The 12,917-nt window shown below is 42.9% G+C and overlaps 2 protein-coding genes across 2 annotated transcripts in view; both read right to left on the bottom strand.

The window, feature by feature from the left end:
• Positions 1-6,144: 6,144 nt before the first annotated feature.
• On the bottom strand, positions 6,145-8,249 carry tal2 (T-cell acute lymphocytic leukemia 2). Its single transcript, XM_030363159.1, has 2 exons — positions 7,809-8,249; positions 6,145-7,420 (listed from the first exon to the last, which is right to left on the bottom strand). Exon 2 carries the CDS (start codon positions 7,414-7,416, stop codon positions 7,084-7,086), a length of 333 nt encoding a protein of 110 aa, XP_030219019.1. The 5' UTR covers positions 7,417-7,420; positions 7,809-8,249; the 3' UTR covers positions 6,145-7,083.
• Positions 8,250-10,767: 2,518 nt separating this feature from the next.
• Positions 10,768-12,917, bottom strand: part of LOC115548484 (uncharacterized) — a 3,097-nt gene continuing 947 nt past the window's right edge. Inside the window, exons 4-6 of the mRNA XM_030363150.1 lie at positions 11,972-12,171; positions 11,172-11,800; positions 10,768-10,933 (exon numbers count right to left, since the gene is read on the bottom strand). Of these exons, the coding sequence (XP_030219010.1) occupies positions 10,845-10,933; positions 11,172-11,800; positions 11,972-12,171 (918 nt within the window). The 3' untranslated portion in view covers positions 10,768-10,844. The remainder of the gene's footprint in view (positions 10,934-11,171; positions 11,801-11,971; positions 12,172-12,917) is intronic.

A 12,917-nucleotide genomic window follows, 5' to 3' on the forward strand; every position in this document is an offset into this window, starting at 1 on the left:
TTCAATAGGTGAGGCAAGTTGGCGCCCAATTATGCGTTGACGCAATCTTGTTTTTGTTTTTGTTTTACAAATGGACGCACTAAGGCGCGTTATTATTTTTTATATAACTACACTTAGTTACTGTTGGTTTGCAGTTGCAGTAAGTGACAGCCTGTTTACAATTCCCAAATCTGTGGTGTTCCGTAAATGTCCTATTCAAACCACACTGGGTGAGTCAATGAAACTCCCTCAAGAGCACTTGGTCAAGGTATTGCCAAGTATTGGTATAAATTATAATGTCATTCAATTTGATATCTCATTCAACTTAAATTGGAGTGGATAAAAGTGTGATTAATCGCGAGTTGTCTCACCAAACGATGCGATTAAAACTCTTTGTCCAGCCATAAGAAATACATTATTGATGGAGATGGTTTCCCCTATTTTTGTCATTGAATCGTATTCCTTTGCAAAGATTGACAATGAATGGTCTTACAAACACCTTCATGAATAATGCCTGTGTGTTATAGTTGTGTTGTGACGCTAAAATCAACGTAGCAGACTAGTAGACTACTGCCGCACAGCCTGGTGTGAGGTTTGTCCCATTTCGCTTTCCGTACATCCAGCTGTTTTCGACTTGCTTTTCTCCCTCAATTACGTACGGTAACATAGCAACTACGCACGGCTCATCGGTAAATCAGCGTAAGGGGGAACAGGAACTGGGGGGGAACCAAATCGGGTGCCACACCGGTTCCAAGATGTTTACAGGAGCTGCCGACAATAAATATCACAGATGTGCATCTTTTATGTCGGGAAACAAAAACTCAGACAAGCAAATTGGAGAAGGGGTTTAGGCTGTATGCTTCAACCTACATTCACAGCTTCGAAGGTAAGAAAACGACGTCTAACAGACGCTAGCTACTGTCAAAGTCTAATCTGTCAGTTAACTGTCACTGTCGAACGTGTATTACGATGCAGTAACAGCAAACGCCAACAAGATTTCTTAACGAGTGTTATATATCAGCCTTGATGTTTGCCTGTTGTGTTGAGTAATAATAGTTTAAGTATAGCCACGGTTTTGTGTATATAAAAGTAACATTACTTAGCTACCTAACGTTTCTTTCCATGTAGTAACATGTTATGGATGTGATGATGCGAGTAACCCAGTACAATTGAAGCTTAATGAATTTGTATGTGTTATTTCATTCAGTGTCCAATAAAGACAAGCTGCCTTGTGCTACAGGTCGATGGGGAAGAGCGAGGCACCACAGTTTGAGTCTAGGCAGGAAGCTGTGTTCAGCCCTGTTCAGTGGTGTTTGTTCGGTTAAGCAGTAGCTAAGTGTAGTCCTCAAGGGCCACCAACTTGAATGTTTTTCATGTCTCCCTGTTTTTCACACACAATTTAATATAGTCAAGGTAATGAGTACAAGGTATATAAACAAGATATTTATTGTCGTTTGCACAGCAGAAGTACAGGTACATTGGAATAATTGTGATTCTTGGAGTCCGCTTTAAAAAAAACCACATCTTTATTTTAAGCATTCAGGGTGGTAGGCTTTTTCTAGCACAGTTGAAGTACTTACCTTCATAAGAAACAAGTTGTTTTTTACACCCATGATGCTGAGGTTATATTTCTAATGATTTACCTTTTTCTCTTAGATCAAGCTTTGTGATTCATCAGCCAAGGGATGAAAAAAGAAAGAGTTAATCTATGGGCTGGAGCAGCTGTCTCTGAGAGGAAAAGAAAAAAAGTATAGCTCAAAAACGACAAATACAAATGCAATTGCATCACGTATAATTACATCTGTAACTACTTATAAAGTACTGTTGATGCACGTGCAGGTGCGACCACTTCTTTTTTCTGGGCAGCTGATTTGGCTCTGGAAACACGGACCATCTTGTAGAGACAAGGCTCAATCAAAGACAAAAAAGCTATCAGATGGTTGTAGCTGGCAAATCCATTCACAAAAGACATCGCATAAAAATGTTCAATTAGAAGTGTACATCAAAAGTATACATTGTTACCAAAATAATGTCAACAGTAACTACTAAGATTCAGATTTCATCGTGTATATATAATATATATATATATACTGTATATGTAGCAGGGTGACCTGTATTTCTCCCATATATCTGTTTCAGCCTCAGTCACCTCCCTTTTACCTGTATTGTGACTTGTGCCACTACGCAACGGTTGCTCTACCGGATGGCGTCGTAACTAATCCCTGGCAACCTGATGTGTGTGGATATCCAATGCCCTAATGTGTTCTCTGTGCTCTCTTTTTAGAGTAGTGTTCCTGTCCGGGCCGTATCTTTGGGAGGCGCGGTTTGGTGGTTTGCCGTGTACTTGCATGTAGATAAGTAGGGTGTTACCTGCTCAATTCATACATTTTTACAATTGTTTATTAATAGTATTTTGTTCTAGAACCAGCATTGGTGGAGTTTGAGACGGTCACATTCTGGCGCTGGCGCTTCAGTGCTCCTATTTTCATCTCATAGAATAATAACATGACTTTTTTCAACCATTTAAAAATAAACTTTGTAGACTTGAACTGGAAACACGTCGCTGCAAGTCTTTACACAAATCTGTATTATAAATGTTGTTTGTTTTTGTACTATTGGTGCGGTCACATTCATATATATAAATTCTGATAAGACATGGACATCCCCAACTCCAATTACGCCATCTCTCAACATGCCACTACTTGTGTGCTATTAATCATTCGCATAGACCTATTAAGAAATAATTTGGTACAGTACTATAAATTAATCTGTAACGTCAAGCTATTTTCTAACCAACAATGTCCCTGACTGACACATATCCCCTTCACGTAGGGACTAGGCTAATAACAGACTAATACAAAAAATGTGACTGAAAAAGTGACTTCCCTTGTGTAAATTCGGATGTCTGCGTCGGAGCCAGCAAACCGCTGCAGTCCAAACTCTCGCTGGAGACGTAACTCCTGTAGCTCCTTTCTCAGCTCCTGTACTTCATTTGAGACGCTTTCAACAGCGGATGCGGACATATCCATGGCAGTCGTTTCAGGGACAGAGCAGTAGTTTTGATCGTTGAAAAGGAGATCAACTTCATCTTCCGGAGGGGCAGTTTCGACGAACCGATCCACTCTCTCCCACACGCCGCGCCTTGGGGTTTCGACTGTATACTGGTTCCACTCAAAAAGGGTCGCTACGGCACCTTTTGTAAGTCTCCTTCGACCCTGAAGAGTAATTGGCTCAATCATCTGGTCAGAACTAAAGTTTCTGCTACAGACCTTAGAGTGAGTGGTGATGACATATTTATCCCGGCTTATGTTTAAGCCATTGACTCCTCACGTCAGTTTGGCTTGGAAAGCCATGGAAACTAAATACCCCTTTGGATTTGGCTGATGCTGTACAGTGAGGGACACAGCAGTGATCGTAGGTTTCTCCTGCCTATAAAAACGAACCGTTTTTAAATGTTTGCGGCCTTGATTCATGTCTAAAGTATATCAACGTCAGCTGGCTATGCGATAAACACACAGACCGGAACCGGCCGAGCTGTATTATTTGAAACAGGAAGTACGTCACACAACTTAGTGCATACACCCTATTCTTTTGGCCATGGTGGATCCAGATCTGTTCCGGAGCATTTCAGCACCTCGGGCAACAGCGCAGGGTTGCCAGGTCCTGCCTGCAAAAAACGTCCTGCCCACATACCGTTCAAAATCCACCAGAAAATGTCCTCGAAGCAGCCCAAATAAAAAAAGATATTCAATTTTGGCCAATGTTTTGAAAGTAATAATATTTGAGGGAATATTTTTTGTTGTTGTTTTAGCAGCGAAATGCATTGTGTGTGTGTGTGTGTGATTAACACGTTATTTTATGTTGAAATGCGACGTAATCCAGTGTTCACGAAAACGTCCACTGTCAACGTATGCTTTTGGCGACTGGGTTGGCTCTCAGATAAACGTGTTTCTAACAAGATTATATCATTAAAAGTTACATAAAGTAACGGTTTAATAACACAAACGCAGGAAACACGTGAGCTGCTAGTTTAGCGAAAGCAGCGTCCCTAGCAACTAGAGCTCTCAAGCGATTAAAATATTTAATCGTGATTAATCGCATTAATGTCATAGTTAACTCACGATTAATCGCAATTAATCGCAAATTCTTTTTCTATGCTAAATATCCCTTGATTTTTTTGTCCCATAATTCTTCTCATTTTAATTCTCTTATCAACATGGTGAAGTGCATCGGCTTGCCTTGTGCAAATGATTTTCTATTGATAACAACATTGGCATTTACTGATCAAAACAGGACGATACAAAAAAAGAGCCTATAGTGCAATTAAACAACTGCTTTGAACAAATGTCATTTGAACATAGCAGTCAGGCTACTGCTTCTTTGTTTTGAGCCAAATAATTTTTTTTTTTCTTTTTTTTTTAATAAAATAATTGCGTTAATCGCGCGATAAAACATTTAACGCCGTTAAAATTGGTTTGCGTTAACGCCGTTAATAACGCGTTTAACTGACAGCTCTACTAGCAACCTGACGTCGTTGAAACATGCGAGCGAGCCGATGAAATCTTCCTAATAACTATAAAACTAAAGATCAGACACAATCACTGACTGAAGATTATGCAGGTAAAAAGTATACTTCTCGCTAGAAATGTTATTAGAAACATGTTTAACGGTGAATCGGTCCTAAAATATTGTATTTCCCATTCAGATAATAACGATTAATATAGGCTACGTAACAGTTTCACCAAATGCTAGGAGAACGTTTCGCCCCCTGTTGGTGCTATTCCCCCATTCATTTTGAATGGAGAAGAAAGCGTGTTCAGGGTGACGCTTTGCTCGAGCGTGACCCTGAACACGCCTTGCGATGTGGACAAACGTATCTATTTTACGCCTTGGCGTGATACCGGGTTGAATGCTCACACACTAGCTGGTTTCAGACAAGTAAGTCCTGATAGTCTCCTGATGGGCCGTACGTGTGAACAACATATCCTGACATTTGTACTCTCCTGAATAATACCACCCCTGAGGTAGGATTTTCTCCATAGGAAATGTAGCCACAATGACCTTGTATGTGAATCAGTAGAAAGTTTGTGTTTCTCTCACCACTTCAGTGGGAGTGTTGATGACGCTTCTGCATGTCATTGAGTGGTCCCCTAAATGATAATCAGCCTGTTGCCTTTTGTTCGCTTAATGGTTAAAAAATATTTAAATGTTGGCACTGCTTTTAAGAGTAATTTGTGGTGAACGAATATTATACATTATAAAATTATAGGAAAAATGTTATTATATTATGTGCTCAGAAATGTATTACATTATCGACTGGGGTTGCCACATTATTGGTTTAATTACAACTAGAGGTGGAGAAGAAAACTTTGAAATAATAAAGACCTTTATCCAACTCAAAAAGATCCTTCCGGATGACTCCTCTGTTTGTTGAAAGGTTCAGATCGTTTTCAACCACTCCTCTGTTTTGTTTCAATGGGTGGCATGTTACTTTTGCCCCAGTGGTCAGGGTCTGACTCCACTCCAGAGTGACCTTTGGGGCCACAAATTAAGCCTTTCTTTTCTGGCGTCACTCATGGCCTCTCTGGGCTGGTCAGTGTCATTCCCACCCACCAGTCCGCGTGTCAGCCTTTCGTCCATATGGGGGCCATAGGACCCACGTACCCCACCCGGGGGTATGTGTGCCCTAGGTGGGGTCCATGAGCAGGTTCCAGGGGGTACATGTCCAAGTTTTTAATTTGCTAATTACATCTATTTTGATTGTTGATCAATAAAGTCAATACGAAATAAGTACATTTTCAGGTTCATTTCATTTTCAGGGAAATGTATTATTATTAATAATGCTAGAGGACAATAGTATTACATTAGTCTAAAGGGTCATCTTTTTTTTTGTTGTGAATGAAGGGGTACTTGAGCCCACTGATGAGGCTGGGGCATAAGTTAAATAATGGTTGGGGAACACAGTGACTCTTGAAGGTTGAATATGGATATTGAACAGACGTAAGGTACCCTTCAGATAAGATCATGTTGTCTCATTCATTTTTTGTTTTCACTGCAGAAGAAAAACAATGGGTGGTAGTGTTTCTGTTTGTACCCGCTTGGTTAAAACTAATTGTGTTGCCGGGAAAATCACGTTCAGCAACAGGGAGAAAAACGTCCTGAAAATGTGTTATTATCTAATTGTTTATTAAATAAATGGTCAATAAATAATACTGTACAATCACAAGCAAAGAAATACTTTAAAAAGGAGGTATTGGAAGGTATTAAAACAATGTTGACAACAGACAATCCATAATCTTTGGCTGGATGACGTGCGTAGTAATGAACCAAAGAAGCAAATTAGTTTACATTAAGAAATAGGAGTCGAGTTCACAGAGTACACAAATAACTTAAAAGGGATTGTTAGTTTTCCCATAATTCATCTGCCCAAATCCTGCTCCATACAAGGTGGATACCAAGCAATTAAATCAAGATTATTTAACAGAAGGGTTCCCTAACTGTGCTGAAAAAAGGGGTATTTAATTGAAAATAAATAACCTTGGTAAATAAATCGACATCTAAAAGATGGCTCTGGTTTTCTACACAGAATATTAGCATGTCGCTACAAAGTGCCCCAGGTTTTTCTGAAATGATTGCAGTCCTTGGCAAATTGGGTAAGCTGTTATCTATTGAAATGCCCTGGTGAAACTATTGCTTGAAATGTGAAATCCCATAATCCCCTCCATTTTCCTTGGCGGCGCAAAGAGCCTCTTACTGAATAACTTAATTAGTCCCTGATGGCCAGCGAGGACCGTAAAGATGGAGGCATGAAGGGAATGCTGTACATCCAAGTTGTAAACATCCATTCAAAACAGATTTTTTTTGTTTTAACATAATGGACATAATATCTCAACACGGGTCCGGAATTTCAGCCAGATTGCATCAACAATCCACTAACATACCACAACCTGGCATCCGCTGCTGTCAGCTGGTCGGGACCACGCCACTCAGGAGGTGTCAAAGATATGCAGGGACACAAAATGAAGTCTGTGGAAGGGAAAAGATGGAGGCCATCTCCCTGTTGCCCCCAGCAGCCCCCTCATTGCGTCCATGGACCGCTGGAGACTACCAGGCCTCGGAGCTGTCGCAGCTGGACCCGGGCGAGGAGGCATCCGTGTCACTGGCCAAGCCCCAGGGGTTGGACTGCAGGCGCTCCACGTTGCCCCGCAGGAAGGTGAGCAGCGAGCTGGGGGAGCCCGAGGCAGGCTTGCCGCTCTGGCTCTCCAGGATCTGCACTAGGAAGTTGATGTATCTCATGGCCAGCCGCAGGATCTCATTCTTGCTGAGCTTCTTCTCAGGTGGGTGGGTGGGAATGAGCTTACGTAGCTCGCAGAAGGCGGCGTTGACGTTGTGCTGGCGCCAGCGCTCCCGTGTGTTGGTGAACACCTTCCTGGTCATGGCGCTGGAAGGAGATGGCAGCAGGGGTTGTTGGATACTGTTTATTTACAGTCAGTAGTTCTCAGTCTTTACAGTCCAATTTGTGTAAACATCCATAATGCAATGAGGACTGCAGGTGCTATGAACATTTAGCCATGCTAATTGTTGGTTATCATAAGCAAAAAATAAGAATTTATTCACAAAAAAGAGATCTCTGGTATTCTATTTGAATGTCTTGATTATCTCTAAGGCTGTTGGCGTCCATTTGGGTGGCGATTAGAACTAAGAAATATTTAAACCTTTGATAATTAATGCAATAAAACAATTCAAATCATGTCTACATTCTAAAAAAAATCACTAGATGGTAAATAATATTATTAACTAATAAAAAATAAAAATAAAGAATCACTCACCTGTGTGTATGTGTTCTAAAATGTTTTTTTTAAAAAAATGGCTGTGTGCCAGTGTTGATCCCTCCCAAAGAGTCCACCGCAGCAGCACTCCAATATACAGGTCCTCACACTATCGCCTTCTCACTCTCTCTGAGAGCTGTATGTGTTCACGAGCAGGAGGAGGGTGATGGGGGAGAGAGGAAACAGTAGCGAGAGAAAGAGAGTGAGAGAGGAGAGAGAGAGGGAAGGAGAAACCAGTTGGGGAGGAAGAAGGATGGAAGCTTGTGTCCCTGTTTTATAGCAGGATGAAGAGCATTGTGTGTGACGTGGGCTGGTGGCCTGCCTCTCGCGGTTCGGGGCATTGTGTGAGGTGTTAATCTGGAGCGTGTTTGTTAATGCCAAGCCTCGATGTTCCCCACAGGGCACATTTATCCTATTAGACAAAGAAAGAATCTACAGCGCCCCAGTGGGGTAGGGGATTATACAGGGGCCATATTTCATTAAGGATAATCTCTTGGTGATTTTCACATGACTTATTTGGGATACTTCAACATGAGTTCCGAATCAACTGTCTTTTTTTCTGTTGAATCCTTTAAGATTGAACCACTGGAAGGTGTGGGACTCCTATAAAGTTAAAAGGGCCAAACTGCCCCTTGCTTACCTTAGACTGGTGGTATTTGTTATTCCTGATGACATAGCCATCGATAACCTCCAGTGTTAAAGGACCAGGGTATCACTGCTGATGCTGTTAAATATACTATCATATCCAGATTGACAGTTGAACAATAAGGTTTTGTTAGCACTATGGTAATCTTGTTGAGCCATTCCTAGGGCCACACATAGAAAGAGAAAAGAAAACAGCAGAGAAAACAGGGAGATCAGCAGCCCTTGGGTCACAGACATTGGTTTAGGCCACCTCTCCTAAACTCCTCCCCCCACCTCGTTTTGCCCTCACTTAGTGCCTCCATCCCTCCCTCTCTCTTCTCTGCCTCACACTTCCACTCACAACCCAAAAAGTCTAGTTTAACCAATTGTCATTGTTCTTACACCCTTCAAGTGTTGTTTCAAAGATGCTGCCTTCCATAAAAGTCTCTCTTTGTTGAGTAGGAATTTACATAATCCGATTAGGGGAGCAGGATTAGCTGGTAGCCTGGAGAACTGGGGCCGAGAGGGGGGGTACCGCCTCTGAGTCGGGGGGCCATTCTGCGCATCCAAGTTGCTGCAGCTGCAGTGGGCTTTGACTCAGTGCGACCGCACATTCAAGACTCCAGGACTAATCACACTCTCATGGGCAGAGAGAATATGGCCCTTCAGCAGCAGTCCCCACGGTATACAAGGGGCCCAGGTGAGGAGGCTGTCCAACCACCCCAACGATGTGGGCTCAGAGGTGGAAGCACACAGGAAATTACCCAGACCGAAAGTGACAAAAACCATCACAGTACTCCATTAAACAAGATCATTCACTGCAGAGGCAAATTCCATTTAGTCCCAATATAAAATGTAATATTGGTCAGCATTATGATGTATTTTGTTACCGGGACCCTAATTATGTGCTGAAAGTTGGCTTTCTGTCGAGGACCATCTCTGTGGAGAACCATCTATGTGGAGAACTATCTCTGTGGAGAACCATCTCTTTGGGGGAACATGTCTGTGGAGGAACATCTCTGTGGAGAACCATTTCTGGACCATCTCTCAATGGCATTAGATGATCTTCATGAGGGGGGAGGGGATCCTCATCTCCATTCATCCTCATAGCAACTAGAATGCTTTGCTCCAAAGGTTGACGTCAATGTACCCAAAGGCCGCAGACTTTGTATTGGATTCAATAGCAGGAGGGTGAGAAAACACAGGTGATCCACAGCGTGAAGAAGGTCTGCTTTAGGAGATAACGACAGCATGACCTTTAGTCGCTCTGCTTTAAACAGCCTGTTACTTCCCACCGTAAATCTTCTCTTCCATTCACACTGCGACATAAACGCTGCAGTGGGCAATCATTGCACCATTACCCAACTGTTTACCAAGCCCCAAAACGAAGGAATCCTTAAACCTCGTTGCTTTTGTTCTTGGGCCATTAAAGACAAGCCATTGGAGCTTTGGTTTTGTTGTGTTCGGCTACAGGGCCTTTTGAGAGGGCGAAGCAGGAAGACAGGCCCGAAGGTTATTGATGGCGGTGGCGGTACGGCTACCACTAGCTAAGCCAGAGTAAGGTTGTCCAGAGGAGAGGAGTGTTGGCGGGGGAGGGGGTTTAGGAGGTGAGGGGTGGGTGTTGGGGTGGGGGTGGGGTGTGGGCGGTGGTGTGGAGTTGATGTCCCCAAAGCAGTCTTTGTGCGGGGATCACTCCTCAGGGAAATGGCTTCACTCTGCTGGCGCGTCAAGATAAGCAGTCTCTCCACATGCTGAGGGAAAACGATAAGGGGATTGCTTCACTCAATGGGAGGAAAAAAGGAAATCATTTTGGAGCTTTTGAAACGAGAGGGATATTATCAGTTTAACTGGGGATGCCCAAATAACCCAGCCCACAAATTTAATTTGTTTCAATAGGAATACATTACATAATATACTCTAGAATATATATTTTGGTATATTATGTATGTGGTACATTCCTGAATTTCCTCTCTGGAACAGTTATGCATCATCTTATCTTATTATATGCATTATATTTCTGCAGTATATTGCCGTAAAGTAGGTTGGTGTATTTTGATCCCTTCCAGCAAAATTCAAGGGGCAGCACTTAAATGACCCGATTGTGTGTCCACTGATGACCTGCTTTAGTCTGGACAGAAACAGACTGACCTAGAGAACCTACCTGCTCAGTCTGTACAGAACCAGACGGACCAACCGCCAGAGGCAAAGTTGAACTAATAAAAGAGGAAGCTGCAAAAGTATAAGGGGACATACTTCAAAGTATGCATTTGATCCGTGTTTATTTTTATTAATATTATTATTATATAAATAAATAACAAAATAGTGTAATAATTAATGGGATAATTGAAGATAAACTGCGTTAGAAGGTCCCAGTCTCTTTTGTATATGGTGGGATAAACTGAGGTCTAATTGTTATTTTAAGAACCTTAGTCTTGTCTGCCCATCACACCTGCCCGGCACCTTCTCAAAGCCAAGTCTTCCCCTCTTCAATGGCGGCAGCACTACAGGAAACAAATAATGAACCTTATTCATGTATTGGTCATTCCCGGAAGGGTGTTCGTCCCATCTATATGAACTGATTTGCAGATGTACTGCAACTGTATTAATTAAGTATTCATTACTAATTCCTTGAAAAATGTTGGTTTTGACTACTTTCAAAATTTGTATAGATTATTGTAAGCAAAATGAAGGTATATAATAGACAACACGGAGAGCCCTGCAACACTCATATCCCCTCACCTGTGTCCACCAGGCCGGCTGCCACCCCGCTCCTCTTCCTTTCCAGTCCCATCGTCCAGCAACGCGAGCCATAGCCTGGGGAGATGCCCATGGCCCCCCTGCTAACGCCACTACTGTCGACACTGCTTCCCCACGCCGGGGTCTCTTCCGGGGCCCTCGCACCTGGCACATAGTACCAGGGTGAGGATCCAGTGGTGTGATGGTGGTAGGGTGAGGATCCAGTGGTTTGAGGGTGGTAGGGTGAGGATCCAGTGGTTTGAGGGTGGCAGGGTGAGGATCCATTGGTGTGAGGGTGATAGAGTGAGGATCCAGTTGTGTGAAAGTGGTAGGGTGAGGATCCAGTGGTGTGTGGGTGGTAGGGTGAGGATCCAGTGGTGTGTGGGTGATAGGGTGAGGTTACAGAGTTCCTTAGGATCCTCTGGATCAGGTCGTCCACTTCACTCTGAAGGGGCTGCACCTCCTCCTCCACTTCCTTCTCATCTTGCCATGGCTCTTTTCTGGCCCATGCACCCTGGAGAGAGGTGGACCCGCCAAACAAGACACTCTGATCGGCTTGGAAGACTGCGTTTATGTCCTGCATAGCCAAGCTGTGCTCTGGCTCACTGTAGCTGGTTTCTATTGGCTTTTCCCTAGGAGACATACAGTAAAATAACAATAATCATTATAATAGTTATATGGATCACTGTTCAAATGGAGTTTACAAAGTTAAATTGCTCAAGGAATAAACATAGGATAAAAGCAGAGAATATACAATAATAAGGGTGAAGTTCTGTATGTTGAAAGTATTTTCAAAGATGGACCTGAACAGGAAGTGGATGGCGGGGTCGGCAGTGCTGGGTTCTGATTGTTGCTTTATTGGTGAGGATGGGAGGGTGTTATAAGCCCCAGAGGTCCAGGGTCTCCTGGGCTCCCTGAGGCTGGTCTGAGTGTGGTGTGGGAGTATGTCTGGAGAGGATGGCTCCGTTCCTAGCTGGTACAGGGTCGTGGTGTCGCTGAAAAGCTACAAGACAGATGAAGGAAGGTTTGTACTTGTACTTTTGCATCAATATGGTGTGAGAAACAGGTATTTGATTTTATTTAACGTAATGTTACACACTCGGGATTTCCTTGTGGTGTGTGTGGATGATGGCTGGTTTAATGAGCCTCACCTGGCCCGAGTCAGACTTATTGAACACTGGGACTGAGTGAGGCTGCACACCTTTTGTACATTGAGCAATCAATGCGCACAGGTTATACCAACCATCACCACACAAACTAGAGGAGATCGCATACAGATCATCTCCATGTACCATTGTCCTTCAAACTGTGCAATAAACCGGTAAATAAGTAAATAAACATTCACCGGTTTTCTGGGCTCCTCCACAACCAGGACCCTTTGGTCCTGGTTGTGGAGGAGCCCAGAAAAACCTCCACAACCAGTGTGGCAGCCACCTAGGTGGCATGTAGCACTTCCATTGCTACAATCTTGATGTTCGCATAGATAACACTAGAAAGCAGTATAGCTGGGGGTCACAACAGGAGAATCTAATGGTGAATAAAAATTGATTTAAACATCTATCAGTGTAAATCTAAATTCTGAGGATTGTGGTTAGAAACACCAATCGAGGGACGATTATAGTCAGTGAACGTACTTTGGTACTTTATCGCAATGCATCAGATTTATTGTATGAAGTGTCTATGTGTCTTTATTTGTCCTTAGATAGAAACCAACCATACCAACTACAAATATCACTACCAGTAGTGCAA

Source organism: Gadus morhua, chromosome 8 (genome assembly GCF_902167405.1).
Source record: "Gadus morhua chromosome 8, gadMor3.0, whole genome shotgun sequence".
Taxonomy (NCBI): domain Eukaryota; kingdom Metazoa; phylum Chordata; class Actinopteri; order Gadiformes; family Gadidae; genus Gadus; species Gadus morhua.